Source organism: Erythrolamprus reginae, chromosome 13 (assembly GCF_031021105.1).
Source record: "Erythrolamprus reginae isolate rEryReg1 chromosome 13, rEryReg1.hap1, whole genome shotgun sequence".
Classification (NCBI taxonomy): domain Eukaryota; kingdom Metazoa; phylum Chordata; class Lepidosauria; order Squamata; family Dipsadidae; genus Erythrolamprus; species Erythrolamprus reginae.
Window position 1 is genome coordinate 13,341,261 of NC_091962.1, and position 27,756 is coordinate 13,369,016.

Genomic DNA, 27,756 nt, shown 5'->3' on the forward strand with positions numbered 1-27,756 from the left:
GGAAAGGGAAGAAAAAGAGGGAAGGAAGGAAGAGAGGGAGGGGGAAAGAGGTACAGCTAGATGTAATGGAGGGAGGGAGGGAGGAGGGAAAGGAGGAAGGAACAACAGAAGGAAAGAAGGAAGGAAGGAGAGGGAGTGGGGAAGAGGTACAGCTAGATGTAATGGAAGGAGGGAAGAAGGAGGGAAGGAAGGAAGGAAATAACGGAAGGAAGGAAAGAAAGGCAGGGAGAAAAGAGATACAGCTAGATATAAGGGAGAGAGGAAGGAAGGGAAGGAAAGGAAAGGAAAGGAAGGAAGGAATAAAGTATGAAGGGAGGGAGAGAAGGAAGGAGGGTTTAACTGGAAACTTTTAAGAGGAGACTGGAGAACCATTTGTCTAGAGTCATCTAGGCAAGGGCTTCTGCTTGAGCTGGGGGTTGGACTAGCAGACCTCTAATGTCCCCTCCAGCTCTACTCTCTTGTTGCAAAATTCTGGGCTTGGCAAGAGCCCTAATTCTAAGTTCTGGATAAATTCTTACTCGGCCCGGAGGAGAAAATAATTTCACATTTTCTCTAACATCCCATTACAATTTAAGAGGCAGCGAAAGGCAATTCAATTGCACAGCCAGAAAACTTTGACTATGCCGTGGCCCTGGTAGATAAAATATCGGTGGATAAAATATAAGTATTATTTATTATATTGCCAATGTTTATTTTCTACATTTAAAAATGGAACACAACCACTGTTGTTACGGGCCGTGGAAATACGCAAGGAAAGAACCGTTTTTGACTTATGTGTTGTCTTGTGCTATAAGACATAAGTGCATTTGAAGATGTAACCACATGATAAAATATTTGATGTCTTTTTAAAAAATATTTATATACCCACTAAAATTATTTTTTTAAAAAAATATGGGGAACGAACTACACATCACACAAAGAAAATATTCGGAAAAATGTTTTATCGTTGGCACCTACCTCCGGCGCCATTGGCGAAGATGTTTTTCAACGGCATCACCAAAATTATTATTAATTATTATTATTTGTTCTGTCGGGCTCTCTGGCAGACTCCTCCCAAAAATTCACAGGTACAAATTTCAGACACACACATGTTTGAAAATCCAAAACAATGTTCTTTATAATGAAAAGTCCCTTAAACCAAGCCCTCTTTTGTTATAGCCAAGAGCCCTCGTCTCCAAACAAACTGGTAATTTGTACAAGTCCCTTATCAGTTCTGTGATACTTAGCTTGCAGCTGTGAGACAATTCACAGTCCTTCTTCTTTCACAAAGTGAAACACACTTTGCTCTGGTTTAGTTTCCAAACGGGGAAAAATCAGCACACAAAAGGTCAAAGTCAGTAAAGCAGTCACGAAACACAACGATCAGATAATCCTCCACAATGGCCAAACCCACAGGCTGCTCTTTATAGCAGCCTCACTAATGACCACAGCCCCACCCAACCACAGGTGGCCTCATTTTCTTTGATAATAATCTCTCAGTTGTTGCTGCCTATGCATCGCTCTCCGCATGCGTGGCTGTATCATTAATTCTTGTTCTGAATCCAAGGAGGAGCTAGATAATTGATCTCCTTCTGAGCTGTCTGCCCCACTCTCCTCCTCCCTGTCACTCATGTCTTCTTGGTCAGAGGAGCCTTCATCATCAGATTCCACCGGGGGGGCAAACCAGGCCTGCAGCATGTGGATGTCTCCCCCACATCCACAGTCCTTGGGGCAGGAGCTGGGCCAGAGCTAACCACAACAATTATTTATTAGACGAGGACCGGCAATGTCCAAAGGAGCGAAGAACCTACTGCCATTTATGGTGGCCATGTCCCAAAGTTAGAGAACCTTCTATGTTCTATGCACATTATTATACCAGCGTGTGCGTTTTTGTGTGTGTTCCAAATCCTTTGCTTTGTTTTGGCTCTTCCGCGTTGCCAAGTTTGGGCTTCTCTAGGGCCTGGGTCCCTTTTCCTAACAGGCAAACCCTCCCTCTTTTTCACAGCAGCCAAATATTAAGCAGAAGTTTGTGGCTTTGCTGAAAAGGTTCAAAGTCTCGGATGAGGTAAGCGGGGCGAGATATTTCTAATTTTGCTACTACGACTGCAAAAAAAAGAAAAGCAAAGAAAAATTCCGTGCCAAATGCTGCTGTTTGGGTTCCGGGGTGGGTGGGTGCAGTGTCGACAACGTGGTAAGGAGGGGGCGGAAACACCCCCCCCCCAATTGACTCCCTTAAAACCCGTAGAGGGCACCGTGAAATCCCATCGAGGGCAATTCTTTATCTGCTGATGGACAGAATCTTGCCTGACTAAAGCTGTAAACCTTTAACTCAAGTGTTTCTTAGCCTTGGCATCTTGATGCATTGACTTCAACTCCCAGAATTCCCCTCCCTCCCTCTTTCCTTTCCCTTCATTTCCTCCTCCTCCCTCCCGCCTTCCCTCCCTTTCCATTCCCTTCTTTTCCCCTCCCTCTCTCTCCCTTACTCTTCTCTTTCCTTCCTTTCTCCTTCTCTTTCCCTTCTTTTCTTCTCCCGCCCTTCCTTCCTTCCTTCCTTGCTCTTTTTCTTTCACTTCCCTTCTTTCCTTCCTCCCTCCCTCCCTTTCTTTCCCTTCCTTTCCTCCTCCTCCCTCCCTCCTTCCCTCCCTTTCCATTCCCTTCTTTTCCCCTTCCTCCCTCTCCCTTATTCTTCCCTTTCCCTTCTTTTCTTCTCCCTTCCTTCCTTCCCTTCCTTCCTTCCTTCCTTCTTTCCTCTTTCTCTTTACCTTCTTTTCTCCTTCCTTCTTCCCTCCCTCCCTGTTTCTCTTTCTCTTCCCTTTTCCCCTCCCTCCCTCTTTCTCTTTCCCTTCCCTTCTCCTTCCTTCCTTCCTCCTCCCCAGCCGCAATGATTTGCTTAAAAACCACATTTTCAAAGTAACAATTGGGTGCAACTGACTCAACGGCGGCCTGCCTTAGGTATCCTAAATTCTGGTCCCTCGTAAGCAAGACAAGTCCTGTGCCCCCCAATCCCCCCCCCCAATAACCAAAGGCAGGGAAAAGCTTCCTTGGAGAGTTGAGTCTCCCCTGTCCTGACCGCGAAGCCTTCTCTCCCCCCCTCCCCCCAGGTGGGCTTTGGCTTAGAACACGTTTCTCGGGAGCAGATCCGAGAGGTGGAAGAGGACCTGGACGAGCTTTACGACAGCCTGGAGATGTACAACCCCAGCGACAGCGGCCCCGAGATGGAGGACACGGAGAGCATCCTCAGCACCCCGAAGCCCAAACTCAAGTAAGCGCAGCCGGGGAGGGAGGCTGGGAAACCGAGGGGGCTGGGCGGAGGAGGCCCCGTCCTTCCCTTAATGTCTGCCCACCGTCTCAAGCCTCCCATCAAATGTTCCTAGAAGTGAAACTTGGAGAGGAACTGAGAGGGGGCACTCTAGGACCCTGATGGACGCTCTCCCTCGGGTTCCTTTCATGAGCCACGTTGGCGAAGTGGTTAGAGTGCAGTACTGCAGGCTACTTCTGCCGGCTGCCTGCAATTTGGCAGTTGGAATTTCACCAGGCTCAAGATTGATTTTAAAGTGGTATATAAGTCTTAAGTGCTGTTGCTATGGAAGGATGGATGGATTAGATAGATCTGTCTACTGTATCTATATATATATATATATATATAGATAGATAGATAGATAGATAGATAGATAGATGGATGGATGGATGGATGGATGGATGGATGGATGGATGGATGCATGGAAGAAAAGGAAGAGAGGGAGGAAGAGAGAGAGAGAAAGAAAAAGAAAGAAAGAAAGAAAGAAAGGAGGAATGAGAAAGAAAGAAGAAAGAGAGAGATTGGTAGGTAGATAGGTAGATAGAAGAAGGAAGGAAGGGAAGGAAGGAAGAAAAAAGAAAGAAAAGAAGAAAGGAAGGAAATAAAGAAAAAGAAAGAAAGAAAGAAAGAAAGAAAAAAGAAAGAGAGAGAGACTGGTAGGTAGGATAGATAAATAGATAGATAAGATAGATAGATAGATAAGATAGATAGATAGATAGATAAGATAGATAGATAGATAAGATAGATAGATAGATAGATAAGATAGATAGATAGATTAGATAGATAGATAGACAGATAGATAGATAGATAAGATAGATAGATAGATAAGATAGATAGATAAGATAGATAGATAGATAAGATAGATAGATAAGATAGATAGATAGATAGACAGATAGATAGATAGATAAGATAGATAGATAGATAAGATAGATAGATAGATAAGATAGATAGATAGATAGATAAGATAGATAGATAGATGGATGGATGGATGGATGGATGGATGGATGGATGCATGGAAGAAAAGGAAGAGAGGGAGGAAGAGAGAGAGAGAAAGAAAAAGAAAGAAAGAAAGAAAGGAGGAATGAGAAAGAAAGAAGAAAGAGAGAGATTGGTAGGTAGATAGGTAGATAGAAGAAGGAAGGAAGGGAAGGAAGAAAAAAGAAAGAAAAGAAGAAAGGAAGGAAATAAAGAAAAAGAAAGAAAGAAAGAAAGAAAAAAGAAAGAGAGAGAGACTGGTAGGTAGGATAGATAAATAGATAGATAAGATAGATAGATAGATAAGATAGATAGATAGATAAGATAGATAGATAGATAAGATAGATAGATAGATAAGATAGATAGATAGATTAGATAGATAGATAGACAGACAGACAGATAGATAAGATAGATAGATAGATAAGATAGATAGATAGATAAGATAGATAGATAAGATAGATAGATAAGATAGATAGATAGATAGATAGATAGATAGATAGATAGATAGATAGATAGATAGATAGAAGATTTCTGCAATTTGGGCAGTTCAAATCCCACCAGGCTCAAGGTTGACTCAGCCTTCCGGCTTTTTGAGGTCGGTAAAATGTGGACCCAGATTATTGGGGGTGAGATGCCGACTCTGTAGTCCGCTTTTCCGGGGAAATTTCTAAGCCTGTGAGTCCTTCCAAATCTTTCCTTTAGGAAAACCTCTCCTGTTCTTGCGAAGATTCGTCCCGTTCCTCTTGATTTTCAGCAGCCGCTCGAACCCTGCTCTGGTCTTTTTTTCCAGGCCTTTCTTTGAAGGGATGTCCCAGTCCAGTTCCCAGACGGAAATCGGAAGCCTGAACAGTAAAGGAAGCCTCGGCAAGGACGCCACCAGCCCGGTAAGTCATCAGGTTTGAAGTCCTTTGTCTTAAAGGGTAATTTGCCTTTTCTCTTTCAGCGTTTACTATCTCCTCTTTTTTTATCTTTTGATGTCATTTGTTTGGTTGTTTTTAAAAAATTATTATTAATAATAATAATAATTATTATTATTGTTGTTGTTGTTGTTGTTATGTCAATACAACACAGCAAACGAGATCACTATGGTGGATTTCGTATTTCGTCCCCAGTCGGGCGCTTCCCAAGCACCTAGGGCTGCGTGATGATGATATTATTATTATTATTATTATTATTATTATTATTATTATTATTATGTCAATACAACACAGCAAACGAGATCACTATGATGGATTTCGTATTTCGTCCCCAGTCGGGCGCTTCCCAAGCCCCTAGGACTGCGTGATGTAGCGGCAAATTATGTTTGCTGATCCCAGTAAAGCGGCCTTTTGCAATTGACAGATGGAGATTTTGTCCATTCTGATGGTTTTCAAATGTCTGCTGAGATCCTTTGGCCCAAGTACCACTGGGACCACTTTCACTATTACTTTCACAATATTTCATCATCATCATCATCATCATCATCATCATCATTATTATTATTATTATTTATTAGATTTGTATGCCGCCCCTCTCCGAAGACTTGGCTCACAACAATAATGAGCAGTGTAACAAATCCAATATACTTAAAAACTACCTAAAAACCCTTGTTATTAAAACAGACACGCCACCCAATAATACCCTACATAAACCGTAATAGCTAGGGGGTTAATACTATTTTTCTCTTTTTTTTCTCTCTCTCTTTCACTTCCTTGACAGATGGAGGCCTCATCCGGGGACAAGCTCAAACCCAATCGGACCAAAAACATGGATGACAATATCAACGAAACGGACATTCTGGTAAGGGCTTAGGATAGGGGCGGCGGAGCTTTTTTCGGTCCGCGTGCCGGAAGGATGTTTGTGTGTGTGCTAGCATATATTCCTATATTCCCTCCCCCTCCCACTCATTCATTGCCCCCTGCACATGTGCAAAATCCCCCCACCCTACTACTGTCTCTGCAAGCCTGGGATGGTGAAAAAAAACGCCCAACGGGCCAACCAGAAATTTAGAAAAAGGGACTTCCGGTTTGCCCGTTGTGTTGTTTTTCACACTCTGGAGCCTTCGGGCAAGTTTCTTGAAGCCCCCCGAGTGTGAAAAACAGAACAACAGGCAAACCGGAAGTCCCTTTTTCCAAACTTCAAGTTGGCCTGTTGGGCAGTTTTTTTGTACTCTGGGGCCTGGCGTGCCCTTGGTTTGCCATCACTGGCTGAGGAAATAACAGATTCTCTTTGGTATCCTTGGGGCGCGGGGTCAATAATGGGCAGCCAAAACCTTTACTGGGTGTGGCTTATTTTGTGGGTGTGGCTTGATGGTCACGTGACTGGGTTAGGAGTGGCTTGCCAGCCATGTGACCAGGAGGGAGTGGCTTGAACGATCATCATCGCTCAAGTGAACTGTTATTGCCGCACGAAGCCTTTTCATCTCGGCTGTGGGCAGAGGGGAAAAAGGCCGCAGCCCAGACTGCTTAGGCACGGCGTGGCTCTCCCGGTCTTGGGAGGTGGCCGCGTGAGGCTGGAGGGGAGCCGGGTAGGAGAGAGGGAAGCTCGTCCGAGGCCAGGAAGGAGGAAAGAGGAAAAAAGCGAGGAGCGCACAGCAGCAGCAGCAGGGGGAAAAAGGAGAGCCGAGCTGAGACGGGTAATCCAGGAAGTGACAGCCGCCGATCAGCTGGAGCTGCGCACACATCTTCATTTCCACCGGTGGAACTGCATTCCACCCCGTTCTGCCTACTGAACGTGTCTTTTCTCCGTTCGTCTAGGAAGGGAATGAGCAGGACACTTATGGAGACCTATCGAACACCTTAATTATCCCCGAGAAAGTCAAGACGCCCATGAAAACGAGCAAGGGGGACCTTCAAAACATCGCCTCGCCTAGGTAGGTTTAGTTTATCGATTCGCCCCCTGGCCCGTATCAAAGGGCAGAGTTTCGGACACAAATTATTACTCAAATTTGAGAGAGGAAAAAACGATTTAAAATGGAATGGGATGAAAAGACGACTTAAAATGAGATCGGAATACAATACGATTTCAAGTGAAATTGGAATACAATACAGTTTAAAATGAAATTGGAATAAAAGGCCAGTAATTTAATGCACAGTGATCCCTCGTTTTTCTCTGGGGTTGGCCACCCGTGGAATTTACGTGAAGTAGAGGAAATATATATATTTTAATTAATTAATTAATTTATTATTTAGATTTGCATGCCGCCCCTCTCCGCAGACTTAATGTATTTTAACGAGTATTTGGACTTTTAAAACCCACCCTTTGCATTAAACAGTCATTGACCCGACTACAGTCAATGAAAAAAAGGCTGCCTATAGGAGGTATAAAGGTTCAGCAGTTCAAATCTCACCACTGGCTCAAGGTCTAGTCAGTCTTCCATCCTTCTGAGGTTCCATCCTTCCTGCATAGCTAGAGGTATAACAAGCAGGAAGAGGGAGATTGTGATCCCCTTATATAGAGCGCTGGTGAGACCACATTTGGAATACTGTGTTCAGTTCTGGAGACCTCACCTACAAAAAGATATTGACAAAATTGAACGGGTCCAAAGACGGGCTACAAGAATGGTGGAAGGTCTTAAGCATAAAACGTATCAGGAAAGACTTCATGGACTCCATCTGTATAGTCTGGAGGACAGAAGGGAAAGGGGGGACATGATCGAAACATTTAAATATGTCAAAGGGTTAAATAAGGTTCAGGAGGGAAGCGTTTTTAATAGGAAAGTGAACACAAGAACAAGGGGACACAATCTGAAGTTAGTTGGGGGAAAGATCAAAAGCAACATGAGAAAATATTATTTCACTGAAAGAGTAGTAGATCTTTGGAACAAACTTCCAGCAGACGTGGTTGGTAAATCCACAGGAACTGAATGTAAACATGCCTGGGATAAACATAGATCCATCCTAAGATAAAATACAGGAAATAGTATAAGGGCAGACTAGGTGGACCATGAGGTCTTTTTCTGCCGTCAGTCTTCTATGTTTCTATGTTTCTATTCTATAATGTTTCTCAGCTGGAACTACATGTGATCTCCTACCGGTTTCTTTAATAGAGTACAGTAGTGCTGTAGAAGGATTTTATGGATTTTTAATGGATTTAAAATTTTTAATGGATTTAATGGCTTTAAGCCCCCTTTGAAAACCCATGAAATAGAGAATCCGTGAAAGATGAACCGTGAAGTAGCGAGGGGTTACTGTATAGATAAATAAAACACGATAGAATTATATTTCAGCATCGCCCGTACAATCGACGGTAAATCAGTCCCGCATATGCCGATCTCAACCGAACCATTTTGTTGAGGAACTGTGTCGTGTTAAATGTTATTTTCAGATTCCAGCCGCACATAATGCATATTATTTTGATATGGGGATCCCAGTGGGTCATTCATTTGGTACTTGTGATGACCCTGGACAACACAGACAGCTGCCAGTTCAAACCGCCCCTTTATTGTTCCAAATTTCCCCAAATGGTCCCACGTTTATACACACACACACACACACACCTCCAGCAACCTCTGGCTGCAAGTAGCCCAGCACAAACACAAAGGGAGCAAGGTAATTAGTTCGTAAAGAATGTAAGGAATCCAGGAAAGTTCAAACTGTTGGCAACGGCACTCCATGAATTCAACAAATGCCCCTCCCCGCAGCGTTCCCTTAAGTCTCAGTCCCTAGGTGTGCCTTGAGAAGAGGGGCGGGGCGCTCTCCTCCTCAGTAGTCGAGTCAGTCTGCGCTGTTCTCGCCTTAGAAACATAGAAGTCTGACGGCAGAAAAAGACCTCCTGGCCATCTTGTCTGCCCTTATGCTATTTCTTGTATTTTATCTTACGATGGATCTATGTTTATCCCAGGCATATTTAAATTCAGTTACTGTGATTTTATCTACCATGTCTGCTGGAAGTTTGTTCCAAGCATCTACTGCTCTTTCAGTAAAATAATATTTTCTCATGTTGCTTTTGATCTTTCCCCCAACTAACTTCGGACTGTGTCCCCTCGTTTTTGTGTTCACTTTCCTATTAAAAACACTTCCCTCCTGGGCCTTATTTAAGCCTTCTCTCCACTCTCTGTGCTCGCGGATCAGGAGGAGGTGGTCCTTGTTCTCCACCTGATCTCTGTCTTTCATGTTCACTGCTTAACCTCTCTTGGTCATCCTGCCCCACTGCCGACAACCCGTCCCAATCCTGAAAGGCCCTGGCCTGGTTGGGCCTGTTCTTCCCGACCTTCCAATGAAGCCACCCGCTCAATCTCAGTAGGAGCAACATCAGAACACCAGTTGTGGCGTCGCTTTGATTATCCCTCCAGCTGTGGCGTTTACTTAACGTGTCTCTTCTCTCGGCGACAGCAAAATGGACAGCAACGTCCACACACCCCGTCAGAAACGCAGCACCCCGCTCAAGGAACGTCAGCTCTCCAAGCCGCTGAGCGAAAGGACCAATAGCTCCGACAGTGAAAGATCCCCGGATTTATGTCACAGTACACAGGTGAGCTACGAGCACGATGCCCCTTAGCGTAGCTCAGTTCCCCCTTCAGCGGATTTGAGGTGAAGGGATGCTGATGGGAGGAACCGAATTAATGTCCTCTTTTGAAGCAACTTTCACTTGGAGTAAGAATGGGGTGGAGAATATACTGGGCTGGGCTGTACATCCCTGGTAATGTTCTTCCGTATCTGATGAGTGGGTCTGGAATTGAGTAGTGCCTTGCTTTTCGTGGAGTTGAGTTGGTTTAGCTTGCCTTGCATTGAGTTGACCTTCGTTGAGTTGAGATGGCTTGTCTTGTCTTGAGTTGAGTTGACTTGTTGAGTTGAGTTGACTTGGCTTTCATTGAGTTGAGTTGTATTGGATTGAGTTGCTTAACTTACCTTGCATTGAGCTGAGTTGATTTGCTTTTGAATGAATTGAGTTGAGTTGCCTTGACTTTCATTGAGTTGAATTCAGTTGGCTTAACTTGCCTTGCTTTGAGCTGAGTTGATGAGTTGACTGGACTTGACTTGTTGAGTTGAATTGAATCGACTTGTATTGAGTTGGCTTAACTTGCCTTGCATTAAGTTGAGTTGACTTGCTGAGTTGAGCTGAGTTGAGTTGCTTTGTCTTTCATTGAGTTGAGTTGGTTTAACTTGCCGTGCATTGAGCTGAGTTGACGGTTGAGTTGAGTTGACATTGAGTTGAGTTGCATTGCCTTTCGTTGAGTTGAACTGAGTTGGCTAAACTTGCCTTGTTGAGTTGAGTTGCCTTGGCTTTCATTGAGTTATATTGGATTGAGTTGCTTAACTTATCTTGCATTGGGTTGACTTGCTGAGTTGTGTTGAGTTGACTTGCCTTTCATTGAGTTGAGTTGGTTTAACTTGCCATGCATTGAGCTGAGGTAACGGTTGAGTTGAGTTGAGTTGACATTGAGTTGAGTTGCATTGCCTTTCATTGAGTTTAGTTGAATTGAGTTGGCTAAACTTGCCTTGTATTGAGTTGAGTTGACTTGTTGAGTAGAATGTTAAGAGAGTATCCTCTGGAGCAGCTTTTCTTGATTGTCTATTCTTCTGGAGCATTCAGACAGCAACTTACAACAACCTTCAGGTTCCCATTTGATGAAGGTTACGTTAAAATCTTACCCAAAAGTCACATTTGGTACTCCTAGTGATGCTTGCCTGGACTACCTTCAAAACCTGCCTGATTTTTCTCTGCCCAGATTCCTCGCAAGGTTGTTTATGACCAATTGAATCAGATCCTTGTGTCGGAGGCCGCACTGCCCGAAAACGTGATTCTGGTGAACGCCGTGGACTGGCAAGGCCAGGTAAGTCTCCGGTTCTCCCTGTATCTTGTTTACGACAACCCAGACGGTGGTGATTTGAGAAATTATGATTTCATGACTTTTGCCAGAGCCCAATTCAGCAACTATATCAGCCAAAAGCTCTGTCCCGGCCTGGTCTGACTGCATCCTTGCCTTTGTTTCTAGTACGTAGCCGAACTCCTCCATGATCAAAAGAAACCCGTGGTTTGCACCTGCTCCACTGTCGAAGTGCAAGCCGTCCTCTCGGCTCTCCTCACCCGGATCCAGAGATAGTGAGTTCACCGCCCTCGGATCGGTCGCTTGTGCTTGTCTCACGATGGGCAGGTTTTTGGAAAGAGGGTTGATAGGTTGTAAGATCCTGGTCCTGATTGGAGGTTCTCTCTATTACAAAGAGTGGCTGGACCATGGACCATCCCCCTCATCAGTCAATCTGTCTGTCTTTTTGTCCGTCCATCTGTCCATCCATCCATCCATCCACCCATCCATCCATCCATCCATCCATCCATCCATCCACATATCTACCTAAATACCTACCTATCTGTCTATCTCATTCTCATTCTGTCTATCTATCCTTCTATCTAAATACCTATTTCTATCATTCTCATTATCTGTTTGTCTATCTATCTAATCTCTCTCATCCATCTCTATCTCTATCTATCTATCTATCTATCTATCTATCTATCTATCTAGCATCTATCTGTCTGTCTGTCTGTCTGTCTGTCTGTCTGTCTATCTATCTATCTATCTATCTATCTATCTATCTATCTATCTATCACCTATCTGTCTGTCTGTCTGTCTGTCTATCTATCTATCTATCTATCTATCTATCACCTATCTGTCTGTCTGTCTGTCTGTCTGTCTGTCTGTCTGTCTATCTATCTATCTATCTATCTATCTATCTAACCTATCTATCTATCTATCTATCTATCTATCTATCTATCTATCTATCTATCTAATCTATCTATCTATCTAATCTATCTATCTATCTATCTATCTCTATCTATCATCTATCTATCTATCTATCATCTATCTATCTATCTATCTCTATCTATCTATCTATCATCTATCTATCTATCTATCTATCTCTATCTATCTATCTATCTATCATCTATCTATTTATCTATCTATCATATCTATCTATCATCTATCTATCATATCTATCTATCATCTATCTATCTATCTATCTATCTATCAATCATATCTATCTATCATCTATCTATCTATCTATCTATCTATCTATCTATCTATCTATCACCCATCCATCCATCCATCTATCTATCTATCTCTATCATTCTCATTATCTGTCTATCATTCTCTATCACATTGGTATTTGTGTTCCTTCTTTCAGCTTCATAGTCCCCTCTAGTGGCCAATCCTCACAAACTCAATGGTTGCTTGCTTAAGACACCCTCTGAAACCTTTAATAAATTTCTGTTGGAGCCTTTTTTGGCTGCCTCGAATAAGCCAAAGGGGGGGGAAAAAACCCCAGGATGTAGTTTGTTGGAGGTCCGTGGCTTCCCAATTTGCCCATTTCAAAAGTGTGGGAGTGGGTTTTCCTGCCTCTTCATTGCAACCCTAAAAATATAGCCACGGACACCTGCCAATGCCTTCCCTTGACACACTGTGGGACATTGCATCACGCTGCATTCTCGCCATACAGGAGGGTCTTTAAATCAAGAGGGGCCCCCAGCATTCCCCCCCCCCAAATGCCAAGCCAGGCCCCCCGACTCCTGAAACCCACCTGCCCATTTTAATTTTCCTTTCCTCTCCACAGCTGCAATTGCAATTCCTCCATGCCGCGTCCCGTGAAGGTGGTGTCCGTCGGGGGCCAAAGCTACCTGAGTGCCATTTTGAGGTTTTTCGTCAAGCAGCTGGCCAACAAGACGTCGGACTGGCTCAACCACATGAGGTTCCTTATCATCCCTCTAGGTCAGTGTTTTTCAACCAGTGTGCCGTGAGACACAGTCAGGTGTGCCGCGAAGCTCAGAGAGAGAAAGAAAACGAGAGAGAGAGAAAGAAAGCGAGAGAGAGAAAGAGAGCAAGAGGGAGAGAAAGCAAGCAAGAGAGAGAAAAAGAAAACAAGAGAGAGAAAGCAAGAGAGAGAGAGAAAGAGAACAAGAGAGAGAGAAAGAAAGCAAGAGAGAGAGAGAGAACAAGAGAGAAAGAAAGCAAGAGAGAGAGAGCAAGAGAAAGAAAGAGAGAGAGAAAGAGAGGGAGGGAAGGTGGGAGAGAGAAAGACAGAGGGAGGGAGGGAGGGAGAGAGAAAGAGAGCAAAAAAGTGGAAAGAAGGAAGAAAGAAAGACGGATGGAGAGAGAGAGAGAAAAATAGGGAGGGAGAGAAAGAGGGAGGGAGAGAGAAATAGAGCGAAAGGGAGGAAGAGAGAGAGAGGATTTTTTTGTCCAAACTTTTTTTAGCCCCCCCCCCCCCCAAAAAAAATGTGCCCCATGGTTTTGTAAATGTAAAAAATGTGCCACGGCTCAAAAAAGGTTGAAAACCACTGCTCTAGGTAACAGAATTACCGGACTGTAGTTGCTAAGATCGCAATCAGGTGGATTATAAACATCATCTCCGGAACCGCCTGCTACTGCACGAATCCCAGCGGCCGATAAGGTCCCACAGGGTTGGCCTTCTCTGGGTCCCGTCGACTAAACAATGTCGTCTGGCGGGCCCCAGGGGAAGAGCCTTCTCTGTGGCGGCCCCGGCCCTCTGGAATCAACTCCCCCTCGGAGATTAGAACTGCTCCCACCCTCCTTGTCTTCCGTAAACTACTCAAGACCCACCTATACCGCCAGGCATGGGGGATTTGAGACACCTTTCCCCCAGGCTCTTTATAATTTATGTTTGGTATGTATGTGCTGTTTGGGTTTTTAGTTTTTTTTAATATTAGATTTGTGCCAGTATAATATTGTTTTTTATCGTTGTTGTGAGCCGCCCCGAGTCTTCGGAGAGGGGCGGCATACAAATCTAATAAATTATTATTATTATTAAATTATTATCTCTCTAAACCGTGTCTTGGATCTGCTGTTTCTCCGAGGCAGCCGATCATCAAAATAAAATAACAGTTCATTTAGACCGGAGAGTAAAAAGGACGTTGGGGAAAAAGTTGGAGCTAATAAAGGGATTCATACTTATTTTCTTGGCTGGTTTGCTTTCTGCCATGTCCTGGATCATCACAGGTGGCTCCATTGACTCTCAGTTGACCCCCCAATTCAGAAAAATTACCTGATTTTTTTAATCAGATTGTTGGCAGTCCTCATTTAGTGACCACGGTTGGGACCAGCAGCTTAGCTAAGTGAAGCTTGAACTAGGTTTACAATCCAAGCCAAGCTTTACGGAACCACAAAGCTTTTAAAATGCAAGGCTTGGTGGCAAATTACTTTTAATTTGTCGTTTGGTGGGACCCAGGGGAAGAGCCTTCTCTGTGGCGGCCCCGGCCCTTTGGAACCAACTCCCCCCCGAGATTAGAATTTCCCCCACCCTCCTTGCCTTTCGTAAGCTTCTTAAAACCCACCTTTGCCGTCAGGCATGGGGGAACTGAGATACTCTTTCCCCCTAGGCCTTACAATTTACGCATGGTATGTTTGTATGTATGCTAGGTTTTATAATAATGGTTTTTACGTATTTTAGTATTGGATTGTTACATGCTGTTTTTTATCACTGCTGCTAGCCGCCCCGAGTCTGCGGAGAGGGGGGGCATACAAATGCAATAACTAACTCACTCACTCAATCAATCAATCAATCAATCAATCAATCAATCACTGTTGTAGAACTGCTGCAAAACCAGATGGTCGCTAAATGAGGACTGTCAGCATTATTATTACTATTGTTATTGTTGTTTTATTGTTGTTGTTGTTGTTGTTGCTGCTGTTGTTGTTGTTGTTGTTATTATTATTATTATTATTATTATTATTATTATTATTATTAATTAGACTTGCATGCCACCCTTTGCCGAAGACTTGGGGCAACTCACGGGGTACAATATAAAACAATGTGTACACAAATCTAATTAATTAAAACTATAGGCTAAGATCCCACTATATTAAAAACAATCAAATGAACTTAGAAACATAGAGTCTTCGGAGAGGGGCGGCATACAAATCTAAGTAATTAATAAATAAAGAAAGAAAGAAAGAAAGAAAGAAAGAAAGAAAGAAAGAAAGAAAGAAAGAAAGAAAGTCTGACGGCAGAAAAAGACCTCATGGTCCATCTAGTCTGCCCTTATACTATTTTCTGTATTTTATCTTAGGATGGATCTATGTTTATCCCAGGCATGTTTAAATTCAGTTACTGTGGATTTATCTACCACGTCTGCTGGAAGTTTGTTCCAAGGATCTACTACTCTTTCAGTGAAATAATATTTTCACATGTTGCTTTTGATCTTTCCCCCAACTAACTTCAGATTGTGCCCCCTTGTTCTTGTGTTCACTTTCCTATTAAAAACACTTCCCTCCTGGATCTTATTTAACCCTTTAATATATTTAAGTGTTTCGATCATGTCCCCCCTTTTCCTTCTGTCCTCCAGACTATACAGACGGAGTCCATGAAGTCTTTCCTGATACGTTTTATGCTTAAGACCTTCCACCATTCTTGTAGCCCGTCTTTGGACCCCTTCAATTTTGTCAATCTCTTTTTGTAGGTGAGGTCTCCAGAACTGAACACAGTATTCCAAATGGGGTCTCACCAGCGCTCTATACAGCGGGATCATAATCTCCCTCTTCCTGCTTGTGATACCTCTAGCTAGGCAGCCAAGCATCCTACTTGCTTTCCCTACCACCTGACTGCACTGCTCACCCATTTGGAGACTGTCAGAAATCACGACCCCTAAATCCTTCCCTTCTGAAGTATTTGCTAACACAGAACTGCCAATGCAATACTCAGATTGAGGATTCCTTTTCCCCAAGTGCATTATTTTACATTTGGAAACATTAAATGGGCATTCAAAACAATCACTGGCCGCCCTGGTCTGTTTCGGCCTTTCCACTTTGATCAAGAAATTTTATTGTATTTTGATCAAGAAATAACCTTGCATTTCTTCCGGGTTTTTTCCCCCCATGCTGATCAACTTCCTTGTGTTTCTCCGTCAGGATCTCATCCGGTCGCGAAATACATGGGCTCCGTGGACAGCCGGTACAGCAATATGTTTTTAGACACCTCTTGGCGTGACCTCTTCAGCAAAACTGAACCACCTGCCATAGGTAAGAAGATGCTCCGCTCTTCTCTTTCCCCAAATCTCTTCTTCATCCCTTTCGCTCCAGTCTCACTCTCTACCTGGATTCTTGTTCCGGGGGATATTTGAGTCAGATTCGGCATAGGAAGACCTCCGAAATGATTTGCTTGCCTCCCTCTGTCCTAGTTGGGGGGTGATTTGGAGACTCCAAGGCAGGATGTAAGATCAATTAACCCAGAGGTGTCAAACTCACATTGTCACGTGATTTATTGAGACCTTTCCCCCCCTTCGTGGTGTGTCCAGCGTGTGATGCAACCGTCCTGATTCAACCAGTTTCGGGAAATAAAAACATGGCTGAAGCTGTGGGAGGCGTCAAGTGTCTCATCAGTCTCGAATCCCTTTGTGCTCATAAGAGATCAAAGTCCAGCCCACCTTGAATTCTTATCCACCACCCTTTTGCTTTGACCACGAGTAGTTCAGATTCTTGTGTGGAGAGCTTTTGTCATACAGTAAATTTTTAGACAGCTCATCCTCGACGTACGGGACATGTTGTTGTTGTTGTTATGATGATGATGATTATTATGATTATTATTATGATTATTATTATGATTATTATTATGATTATTAATTAGATTTGTATGCCGCCCCTCTCCGGAGACTCGGGGCGGCTCACAACAATAGTAAAAACAATATTATGGCGGAACAAATCTAATATTAAAAAGAAGCATATAAAACCCTATCATATTTAAAAAACCAAACAACACATACATACCAAACATAAATATAAAAAGCCTGGGGGAAGGTGTCTCAACTCCCCCATGCCTGGCAGTAAAGGTGGGTCTTGAGTAATTTACGAAAGACAAGAAGGGTGGGGACAGTTCTAATCTCCGGGGGGGAGTTGATTCCAGAGGGCCGGGGCCGCCACAGAGAAGGCTCTTCCCCTGGGGCCCGCCAGATGACATTGTTTAGTCGACGGGACCCAGAGAAGGCCAACTCTGTGGGACCTTATCCATCGCTGGGATTCATGCGGTAGCAGGCGGTTCCGGAAGTATTCTGGTCCAATGCCATGAAGGGCTTTAAAGGTCATAACCAACACTTTGTTGAGATTCATCCCCGGAGATTAGAACTGCCCCTACTTTCCTTGCCTTTTGTAAGCTCCTTAAGACCCACCTCTGTCGTCAGGCATGGGGGAACTGAAACATCTCCCCCGGGCAGATACAATTTATGAATGGTATGTTTGTTTGTATGTATGTGTGTTTAGAAAATGGGGTCTTTTAAATATTTTTAAACAGTAATTTAGATTTGTTGTAGATTGTTTTTTTCACTTTGTTGTGAGCCGCCCCGAGTCTGCGGAGAGGGGCGGCATACAAATCTAAATAATAAATAAATAAATAAATAAATTGCGGGGAATTCCTGTAACAACTGGGGCAGCGGAAGTGTCGGCCTCAATTGTGGTCATAAGTCGAGAACTTCCTGTCCTCAGGGAACCATTGGGCGAGAGGCTGTCTTCACCCTCCTTCTCTCACACGTAATAGCAGTTGCAAACTTTCCCTTAGCCATTGCTTTGCTTAACTGCTAAGCTGCTGGTCCCAACTGTGGTCACTAAACGAGGACTGCCCACAATCCAATGAAAATCGGGTAAATTTTCTGAATTGGGGTCAATTGAGAGTCAACGGAGCCATCTGTGATGACCCAGGGCATAGCACAAAGGCAACACAGCCAGAGAATAAGTCCTGTTCTGTCGGGCTCTCTGGTAGACTCCTCCCAAAAATTCACAGGTACAAATTTCAGACACACACACGTTTGAAAATTCAAAACAATGTTCTTTATAACGAAAAGTCCCTTAACCCAAGCCCTCTTTTGGGATAGCAAAGAGCCCTCGTCTCCAAACAAACTGGTAATTTGTACAAGTCCCTTATCAGTTCTGTGATACTTAGCTTGCAGCTGGGAGGCAATTCACAGTCCTTCTTCTTTCACAAAGTGAAACACACTTGGCTCTGGTTTAGTTTCCAAGCGGGGAAAAATCAGCACACAAAGGTCAAAGTCAGTAAAGCAGTCACGAAACACAACGATCAGATAATCCTCCACAATGGCCAAACCCACAGGCTGCTCTTTATAGCAGCTTCACTAATGACCCCAGCCCCACCCAACCACAGGTGGCCTCATTTTCTTTGATAATAATCTCTCAGTTGTTGCTGCCTATGCATCGCTCTCCGCATGCGTGGCTGTATCATTAACTCTTGTTCCGAATCCAAGGAGGAGCTAGATAATTGATCTCTTTCTGAGCTGTCTGCCCCACTCTCCTCCTCCCTGTCACTCATGTCTTCTTGGTCAGAGGAGCCTTCATCAGCAGATTCCACCGGGGGGGGAGGGGGGCAAAACAGGCCTGCAGCATGTGGATGTCTCCCCCACATCCACAGTCCTTGGGGCAGGAGCTGGGCCATAGCCAACCACCACAAATACGAGTCCCTTTATTAGCTCCAACTTTGCTCTCAACGTCCCTTTTACTCTCTGATCTGGAGAAAAAAACCTCCCACAAACCTGTAACAAGCTGAAATGCTGAGATTTCCCCCTCCTTTTGGGAGAATCCCCCTCCTCACTACCTCCCACCGCAATAGCCTTGGCTGTGACCCGGAAGGGAAACAGAGCAGCGGTGAAATTTACTTGAGGTTCGGAAGCTGCATGCTTTGCGCATATGCAGAGTCTTTCGGGACTGGGCGGCATAGAAGTCGAATTAAAATTAAATTTAAATTTAAAAATTAAAAAACAAAAAATTGTGGCGGGTGGACAGAGCCGCTACCAGTACGAACTGGGCCGAACCGCTAGCGTTTCACCCCTGGAATATAGAGGCTCCGGTTTTCCTTTTCTTTTTAAAAAATAATAATATTTTTTTTGAAAAAGACTTTATTAAATATATACATTAAAACAGAAAGATAACAAAAGACAACAAAATAATAATATATACACAACATACAAATAAAAAAAGAAACAAGGCATCTTACTTTATACATGGAATATTTGGTATCATAGCTTAGTGTCTACACCACCTAAAAAGTGGTGTGCTTGGTTTGCAGCTTATATATAAAAGGAATATCTTCCTTTTAATAGTCATTACATATATATTACATATATATACAACCTTTTGGTTTTCTTGTTAGTGTATCCATTTTATTTCATTTTCTCAATGGCATAGTAACGCTTTGTATTGTTAACATTTTTTCTTAATATCAATTTAATTTTTCTCTCTGAATTTAATTTTTAAGTCCCCAAATTTCCTTTCATTTTAAATTGTTTTTTTTGCAATCCAGATATACCATCTGTCCCAAGTTTTATAAAAGTCCCCCATGTCCTTGTCCTGTAGTTCATGTGTTAGTTTAGTCATTTCTACTACCTCGTAGATTTTGGCTATCAAATTATACATTGTTGGGGTGGATTCCTGCTTCCAAGATTTTATTATTTATTTATTTATTATTTAGATTTGTATGCTGCCCCTCTCCGCAGACTCGTATATTATTCTTGCCGCTGTCTCGTTATGTGTAATATTAAGCGTCTATCGTTCTTGGTAAATTCCTGTCTAATTATTCCGAGAAGGAATAGTTCTGGTTTCAAGGATATTTTCCTTTTCAACCCCGCCTGACCCGTTTTAATCTTCCCCAGAACCGCTGGATGTGGTGGGCCGGATCACCCAGTACGTAAACGGAGCCAACGTCACTCACCAGCTGCCCGTAGCGGAGGCCATGCTGACCTGCAAACACAAATTGTAAGTGCTGGCCAGGCGCCTCTCTTCCCGTAAGCTGAATAAATAAATGGACAGGGCGAGCCAAAGGTAGCCCGTGGGATGAAGCGGGATCCTGTCCGTCAATCAGATCGTGACCCACTCTGTAACTCGTGGAAAAGAAGCAGAGGGTGGTCTTCTAAGGGCCCCCCAGGCATTCAACACGGCTTGGCAAGGCAAGGCCTCGACTGGTGATGGGCGACACAGAATGGAAGGATCAAGGAGGGAAAACTCAGCTAAGGTTTCCTGCTGTTTAGATGCTAGGAGGACATTGAGATCCATTTTTTCTCCTTCTCTCCCTCCCTCCCTCCTCCTTTCTTTCCTTCCTCCATCATTCTTCCTTCCTTCCATTGTCTTTCCTCCTTCCCTTCCATCTTCCTTCCTTCCTTCCTTCCTTCCTTGCCTTCCTTTTTTCCTTCCTTCCTTCCTTCTTCCCCTTCCTTCCTTCCTGCTTGCCTTCCTTCCTTCTTCCCCTTCCTTCCTGCTTGCCTTCCTTCCTTCCTTCCTTCCTTCCTTGCCTTCCTTTTTTCCTTCCTGCCTTCCTTTTTTCCTTTCTTCCTTCTTCCCCTTCCTTCCTTCTTCCCCTTCCTTCCTTCCTTCCTTCCTTCTTCCCCTTCCTTCCTGCTTGCCTTCCTTCCTTCCTTCCTTCCTGCCTGCCTGCCTGACTGACTGACTGACTTACTTACTTACTTACTTACTTATAGGGTTACTCGAAAACCGGATGTACAACCGCCATTTATCGTCAAAATAAAAATCTAAGTAATTAAATTAAATTAAAAATAACCACTTCTTCCTTTTCCTTTTTTCCCCCTTCTCTGCAGCCAAGATGAAGATTCCTATCAGAAGTTCATCCCTTTCATTGGGGTAAGACGGTTTGAAGATCTTTGGCTATTTGGAAAACATCTTAAGATTTCTGGCGGGCTTCGTTTGCCCAGGTGTAAACAGGTGGGGGGGAAGAGGAGGAGGAGGAGGAGGGGAAGAGACGGCTGGGTATACTGGGTATACTCTCGGCTAACACCTGCTCGCTCGCTTCGCCAAGGCGGATGTTGAATGGGAAGGTGGGTTTTTTTTAAAAAAAGAATAGAATAGAAATTTTTATTGGCCAAGTGTGATTGGACACACGAGGAATTTGTCTTTGGTGCAAATGCTCTCAGTGTACATAAAAGAAAAAGAGACATTTGTCAGGAATGGAATAGAATAGAATAGAATTCTTTATTGGCCAAGTGTGATTGGACACACGAGGAATTTGTCTTTGGTGCAAATGCTCTCAGTGTACATAAAAGAAAAAGAGACATTTGTCAGGAATGGAATAGAATAGAATAGAATTCTTTATTGGCCAAGTGTGATTGGACACACGAGGAATTTGTCTTTGGTGCAAATGCTCTCAGTGTACATAAAAGAAAAAGAGACATTTGTCAGGAATGGAATGGAATAGAATAGAATAGAATTCTTTATTGGCCAAGTGTGATTGGACACACGAGGAATTTGTCTTTGGTGCAAATGCTCTCAGTGTACATAAAAGAAAAAGAGACATTTGTCAGGAATGGAATGGAATAGAATAGAATTCTTTATTGGCCAAGTGTGATTGGACACACGAGGAATTTGTCTTTGGTGCAAATGCTCTCAGTGTACATAAAAGAAAAAGAGACATTTGTCAGGAATGGAATAGAATAGAATAGAATTCTTTATTGGCCAAGTGTGATTGGACACACGAGGAATTTGTCTTTGGTGCAAATGCTCTCAGTGTACATTAAAGAAAAAGAGACATTTGTCAGGAATGGAATAGAATAGAATAGAATAGAATAGAATTCTTTATTGGCCAAGTGTGATTGGACACACGAGGAATTTGTCTTTGGTGCAAATGCTCTCAGTGTACATTAAAGAAAAAGAGACATTTGTCAGGAATGGAATAGAATAGAATAGAATAGAATAGAATTCTTTATTGGCCAAGTGTGATTGGACACACGAGGAATTTGTCTTTGGTGCAAATGCTCTCAGTGTACATAAAAGAAAAAGAGACATTTGTCAGGAATGGAATAGAATAGAATAGAATTCTTTATTGGCCAAGTGTGATTGGACACACGAGGAATTTGTCTTTGGTGCAAATGCTCTCAGTGTACATAAAAGAAAAAGAGACATTTGTCAGGAATGGAATGGAATAGAATAGAATTCTTTATTGGCCAAGTGTGATTGGACACACGAGGAATTTGTCTTTGGTGCAAATGCTCTCAGTGTACATAAAAGAAAAAGAGACATTTGTCAGGAATGGAATAGAATAGAATAGAATTCTTTATTGGCCAAGTGTGATTGGACACACGAGGAATTTGTCTTTGGTGCAAATGCTCTCAGTGTACATAAAAGAAAAAGAGACATTTGTCAGGAATGGAATGGAATAGAATAGAATAGAATTCTTTATTGGCCAAGTGTGATTGGACACACGAGGAATTTGTCTTTGGTGCAAATGCTCTCAGTGTACATTAAAGAAAAAGAGACATTTGTCAGGAATGGAATAGAATAGAATAGAATAGAATAGAATTCTTTATTGGCCAAGTGTGATTGGACACACGAGGAATTTGTCTTTGGTGCAAATGCTCTCAGTGTACATAAAAGAAAAAGAGACATTTGTCAGGAATGGAATAGAATAGAATAGAATTCTTTATTGGCCAAGTGTGATTGGACACACGAGGAATTTGTCTTTGGTGCAAATGCTCTCAGTGTACATAAAAGAAAAAGAGACATTTGTCAGGAATGGAATAGAATAGAATAGAATTCTTTATTGGCCAAGTGTGATTGGACACACGAGGAATTTGTCTTTGGTGCAAATGCTCTCAGTGTACATAAAAGAAAAAGAGACATTTGTCAGGAATGGAATAGAATAGAATAGAATAGAATTCTTTATTGGCCAAGTGTGATTGGACACACGAGGAATTTGTCTTTGGTGCAAATGCTCTCAGTGTACATAAAAGAAAAAGAGACATTTGTCAGGAATGGAATAGAATAGAATAGAATTCTTTATTGGCCAAGTGTGATTGGACACACGAGGAATTTGTCTTTGGTGCAAATGCTATCAGTGTACATAAAAGAAAAAGAGACATTTGTCAGGAATGGAATAGAATAGAATAGAATAGAATAGAATTCTTTATTGGCCAAGTGTGATTGGACACACGAGGAATTTGTCTTTGGTGCAAATGCTCTCAGTGTACATAAAAGAAAAAGAGACATTTGTCAGGAATGGAATAGAATAGAATAGAATTCTTTATTGGCCAAGTGTGATTGGACACACGAGGAATTTGTCTTTGGTGCAAATGCTATCAGTGTACATAAAAGAAAAAGAGACATTTGTCAGGAATGGAATAGAATAGAATAGAATAGAATTCTTTATTGGCCAAGTGTGATTGGACACACGAGGAATTTGTCTTTGGTGCAAATGCTCTCAGTGTACATAAAAGAAAAAGAGACATTTGTCAGGAATGGAATAGAATAGAATAGAATTCTTTATTGGCCAAGTGTGATTGGACACACGAGGAATTTGTCTTTGGTGCAAATGCTCTCAGTGTACATAAAAGAAAAAGAGACATTTGTCAGGAATGGAATAGAATAGAATAGAATTCTTTATTGGCCAAGTGTGATTGGACACACGAGGAATTTGTCTTTGGTGCAAATGCTCTCAGTGTACATAAAAGAAAAAGAGACATTTGTCAGGAATGGAATAGAATAGAATAGAATTCTTTATTGGCCAAGTGTGATTGGACACACGAGGAATTTGTCTTTGGTGCAAATGCTCTCAGTGTACATAAAAGAAAAAGAGACATTTGTCAGGAATGGAATAGAATAGAATAGAATTCTTTATTGGCCAAGTGTGATTGGACACACGAGGAATTTGTCTTTGGTGCAAATGCTCTCAGTGTACATAAAAGAAAAAGAGACATTTGTCAGGAATGGAATAGAATAGAATAGAATTCTTTATTGGCCAAGTGTGATTGGACACACGAGGAATTTGTCTTTGGTGCAAATGCTCTCAGTGTACATAAAAGAAAAAGAGACATTTGTCAGGAATGGAATAGAATAGAATAGAATTCTTTATTGGCCAAGTGTGATTGGACACACGAGGAATTTGTCTTTGGTGCAAATGCTCTCAGTGTACATTAAAGAAAAAGAGACATTTGTCAGGAATGGAATAGAATAGAATAGAATAGAATAGAATTCTTTATTGGCCAAGTGTGATTGGACACACGAGGAATTTGTCTTTGGTGCAAATGCTATCAGTGTACATAGGGGGCATTTGTCAAGAATGGAATGGATTAGAATAGAACTGTTGGACAATATTACTCGGTCTGTCATGTAGACGGTTGAGTGGTTCAGGGTGGGGAATTTTGTAGTGGGTGGGACATTTTATTCCATTTTTTATTCTATTTTTAAATTTACCTATTCTGTTTTTATGTATCGTGGGTGTCACACGACTTTCGTTGCCAATGACAATTCGTTGCTTTGACAATGACAATAAATTTATTATTATTATTATTATTGAATAGAATAGAATAGAATTCTTTATTAGCCAAGTGTGAATGACCACACAAGGAATTTGTCTTTGGTGCAGATGCTCTCAGTGTTACATAAAAGTAAAATATACATTTGTCAAGAATCACGAGGTCCAGAACTTAAGGATTGTCATAGGGGTCAAATGAGCAATCAGGAAACAACATTAATAAAAATCTTAACAGTCCTAAGTGGGAGGAGATGGGTGATAGGAGCAATGAGAAAAAATTAGTAGCAATAGTTGTGGCTGAAGCCCAAAAGTGCCTCAATTAGGAGACAAGATATAATTGAGCTTGGAATTAATTTTAACTCTCTAAGCCAAGGGCTTGGCAGGAGCCCAAAGGGATCCCATTAGGAGCCAATTCCCGCCGGTTGTATCGGAAGGTATCATACACTGTTATTCACATACACACACACATACACACAAAAACATCTTCTTTACACTTCCCGTAAATCCTGGGTGTTAACAAATGGTTGGCTCAGCTAATTGGTTTGCAAGTTTGAGGAGCTGGTAATCATGAAAAGAGGTGGGTTGTTTTTTTTTAATTGATGCATTTATAGCTTTTCTTCATTTATTTTTATAAATAAATCAAGGGGGCAAACCTATTATTCCTTCCGTTTTCCCCACAGTAACTAAACCCCTGCAAGGTGAGGACCGGCCCAAAGTCAACCAGCCAGCTTCCTTGCCTTAGGCGGGGCTAGAACTCCCTGCCTCCTGGTGATTGGCCCAAAGTCATTCAGTTGGCTTTCGTGCTTAAGACGGGACTAGAACTCCCAGTCTCCTGGTGATTGGCCCAAAGTCATTCAGTTGGCTTTCGTGCTTAAGACGGGACTAGAACTCCCAGTCTCCTGGTGATTGGCCCAAAGTCACTCAACTGGCTTTCATGCTTAAGGCGGGACTAGAACTCCCAGTCTCCTGGTGATTGGCCCAAAGTCATTCAGTTGGCTTTCGTGCTTAAGGCGGGACTAGAACTCCCAGTCTCCTGGTGATTGGCCCAAAGTCACTCAACTGGCTTTCGTGCTTAAGGCGGGACTAGAACTCCCAGTCTCCTTGTGATTGGCCCAAAGTCATTCAGTTGGCTTTCATGCCTAAGGCGGGACTAGAACTCCCAGTCTCCTTGTGATTGGCCCAAAGTCATTCAACTGGCTTTCATGCTTAAGGCGGGACTAGAACTCCCAGTCTCCTTGTGATTGGCCCAAGGTCAATCAGCCGACTTTCCTGCTTAAGGCGGGACTAGAACTCACCATATCCTGGTGCTTGGCTCAAAGTCACCCAGCCAGTTTTCATGCCTTAAGTAGGACTAGAACTCACCATCGCCTGGTGATTGGCTCAGAGCCACCCAGTTGACTTTTATGCCTTAGGCAGGACTAGAACTCACGCCACCTGGTGAATGGCCCAAGGTCACTCAGTTGACTTTCATGCCTAAGGCGGGACTAGAACTCACCGTCTCCTGGCTGCTAGGCCGCCCCTCCCCCATGACGCCAAAGTGCCTTTCTTCTGGTTTTATCGTTATTTATAGTTATTGATTGACGGATGCACAAACCCCTCGAGTCAAGCCAAGGTCAGGTAGCGCTTCGCACACAAGCACCGAGCGCGGTCAATGCCATCATCATAATAATAATAATAAAAAAAGAGCTATATATAATTACCGTTTAAGAAAAAAACAAAGAGAGAGAGAGAGAGAAAGCAACATCGATTGAACATTTCTGGCAGGGCTCAAATCCCAGAGGGTTTCCAGAAGCTTCCTTTTTTTTCTTTTTTAATGAGAAAAAAAATTGCAAAGGATGGGGGCTATCCTAGTATCACAGCACACAAACACACACACACACAGCCCCAAAACATATGTCCGTCTTTAAGGTTGTTGCTATGGTTTAGTGAAAAATAAATGTTCCTCCTCCTCTTCCTCGCTTGCCTTCCCCTTAAACCTGCATCGTTTTTTCCCCAAAGCTTGTGCCTTGCGCACGGGAGCAACACAAGAGGACTTCACCCCAAATTGTCCATTTGGGCAACAATGAGGACCAGGCTCATAGCTGCAGGAAAAGGATAAAAAGAGACCAATGTTTCTGAGTTTGCCATGCAGCCAGTTGTGGTGTTTCAAAAGTTATCCTCCCTCTGTCTAACCCATCCTCCCTCCCTCCCTCCTCTCTAACCCTCCCTTCGCTCTGAGGATCCTTGAGGACTAGTCCCTTGCGGGCTTTCTGCGTGTGTTTAAGTGTCCTCCCTTGGGAAGGTTTGGCTCCCGCTCGCAGGCTGCCGACCTGATGGGGTTTGTTTGTGTTTTGAAAGGGTTCACAGTCGGTGCTTTCTGTCTTCCTCTTGTAGGTGGTGAAGGTGGGCCTCATTGAAGATTCACCTGCAGCTGCAGGTACGGATTTAAATTAAAATTCTTGCTCTCCTGTATTCTGTTTTGTTTCTGTTCCCTTCAATTGCCTATTCCATCTTCTATTCCTTTTCCTTTCCCTTTTCCTTTTCCATTCTATTTTCTATTCTAGTCCAGTCCAGTCCACTCTATAGTCTATAGTCTATATTCTTATATTCTATTCTTTTCCCCCTCTAAATTTTATTCTATACTCTTCTCTTCTATATTCTCTTCTGTATTCTCTTCCTTTCTTTTCCTTTCTTTTCCTTTCCTTTCCTTTCTTTTCCTTTCCTTTCCTTTCTTTTCCTTTCCTTTCTTTTCCTTTCCTTTCTTTTCCTTTCCTTTCTTTTCCTTTTCTTTCCTTTCCTTTTCTTTCCTTTCCTTTCTTTTCCTTTCCTTTCTTTTCCTTTCCTTTCTTTTCCTTTCCTTTCCTTTCCTTTCTTTTACTTTCCTTTTCTTTCTTTTCCTTTCCTTTCTTTTCCTTTCCTTTCTTTTCTTTTCCTTTCCTTTCCTTTCCTTTCTTTTACTTTCCTTTTCTTTCCTTTCCTTTCTTTTCCTTTCCTTTCTTTTCTTTTCCTTTCCTTTCTTTTCCTTTCCTTTCTTTTCTTTTCCTTTCCTTTCCTTTCTTTTACTTTCCTTTTCTTTCCTTTCTTTTCCTTTCCTTTCTTTTCTTTTCTTTTCCTTTCCTTTCTTTTTCTTTCCTTTCTTTTACTTTCCTTTTCTTTCCTTTCTTTTCCTTTCCTTTCTTTTCCTTTCCTTTCTTTTCCTTTCCTTTCATTTCCTTTCTTTTCCTTTTCTTTTCTTTCCTTTCCTTTCTTTTCCTTTCCTTTCTTTTCCTTTCCTTTTCTTTCCTTTCTTTTCCTTTCCTTTCCTTTCATTTCATTTCCTTTCCTTTCTTTTTCTTTCCTTTCTTT

General features: G+C 42.5%; 1 protein-coding gene across 3 annotated transcripts in view; it reads left to right on the forward strand.

Annotated features, from left to right (window-relative positions):
* Positions 1-27,756, forward strand: part of PACS1 (phosphofurin acidic cluster sorting protein 1) — a 79,915-nt gene that overhangs the window by 44,626 nt on the left and 7,533 nt on the right. For 2 of the 3 annotated variants that reach the window (XM_070766450.1, XM_070766452.1), the window contains exons 8-20: positions 1,985-2,044; positions 3,081-3,241; positions 5,043-5,136; positions 5,951-6,031; positions 6,988-7,103; positions 9,565-9,703; positions 10,902-11,006; positions 11,169-11,275; positions 12,778-12,932; positions 16,089-16,199; positions 19,829-19,931; positions 20,768-20,810; positions 26,806-26,848. In XM_070766450.1, the coding sequence (XP_070622551.1) occupies positions 1,985-2,044; positions 3,081-3,241; positions 5,043-5,136; positions 5,951-6,031; positions 6,988-7,103; positions 9,565-9,703; positions 10,902-11,006; positions 11,169-11,275; positions 12,778-12,932; positions 16,089-16,199; positions 19,829-19,931; positions 20,768-20,810; positions 26,806-26,848 (1,318 nt within the window). The remainder of the gene's footprint in view (positions 1-1,984; positions 2,045-3,080; positions 3,242-5,042; positions 5,137-5,950; positions 6,032-6,987; positions 7,104-9,564; positions 9,704-10,901; positions 11,007-11,168; positions 11,276-12,777; positions 12,933-16,088; positions 16,200-19,828; positions 19,932-20,767; positions 20,811-26,805; positions 26,849-27,756) is intronic. The other variant, XM_070766451.1, reaches the window with a different exon arrangement.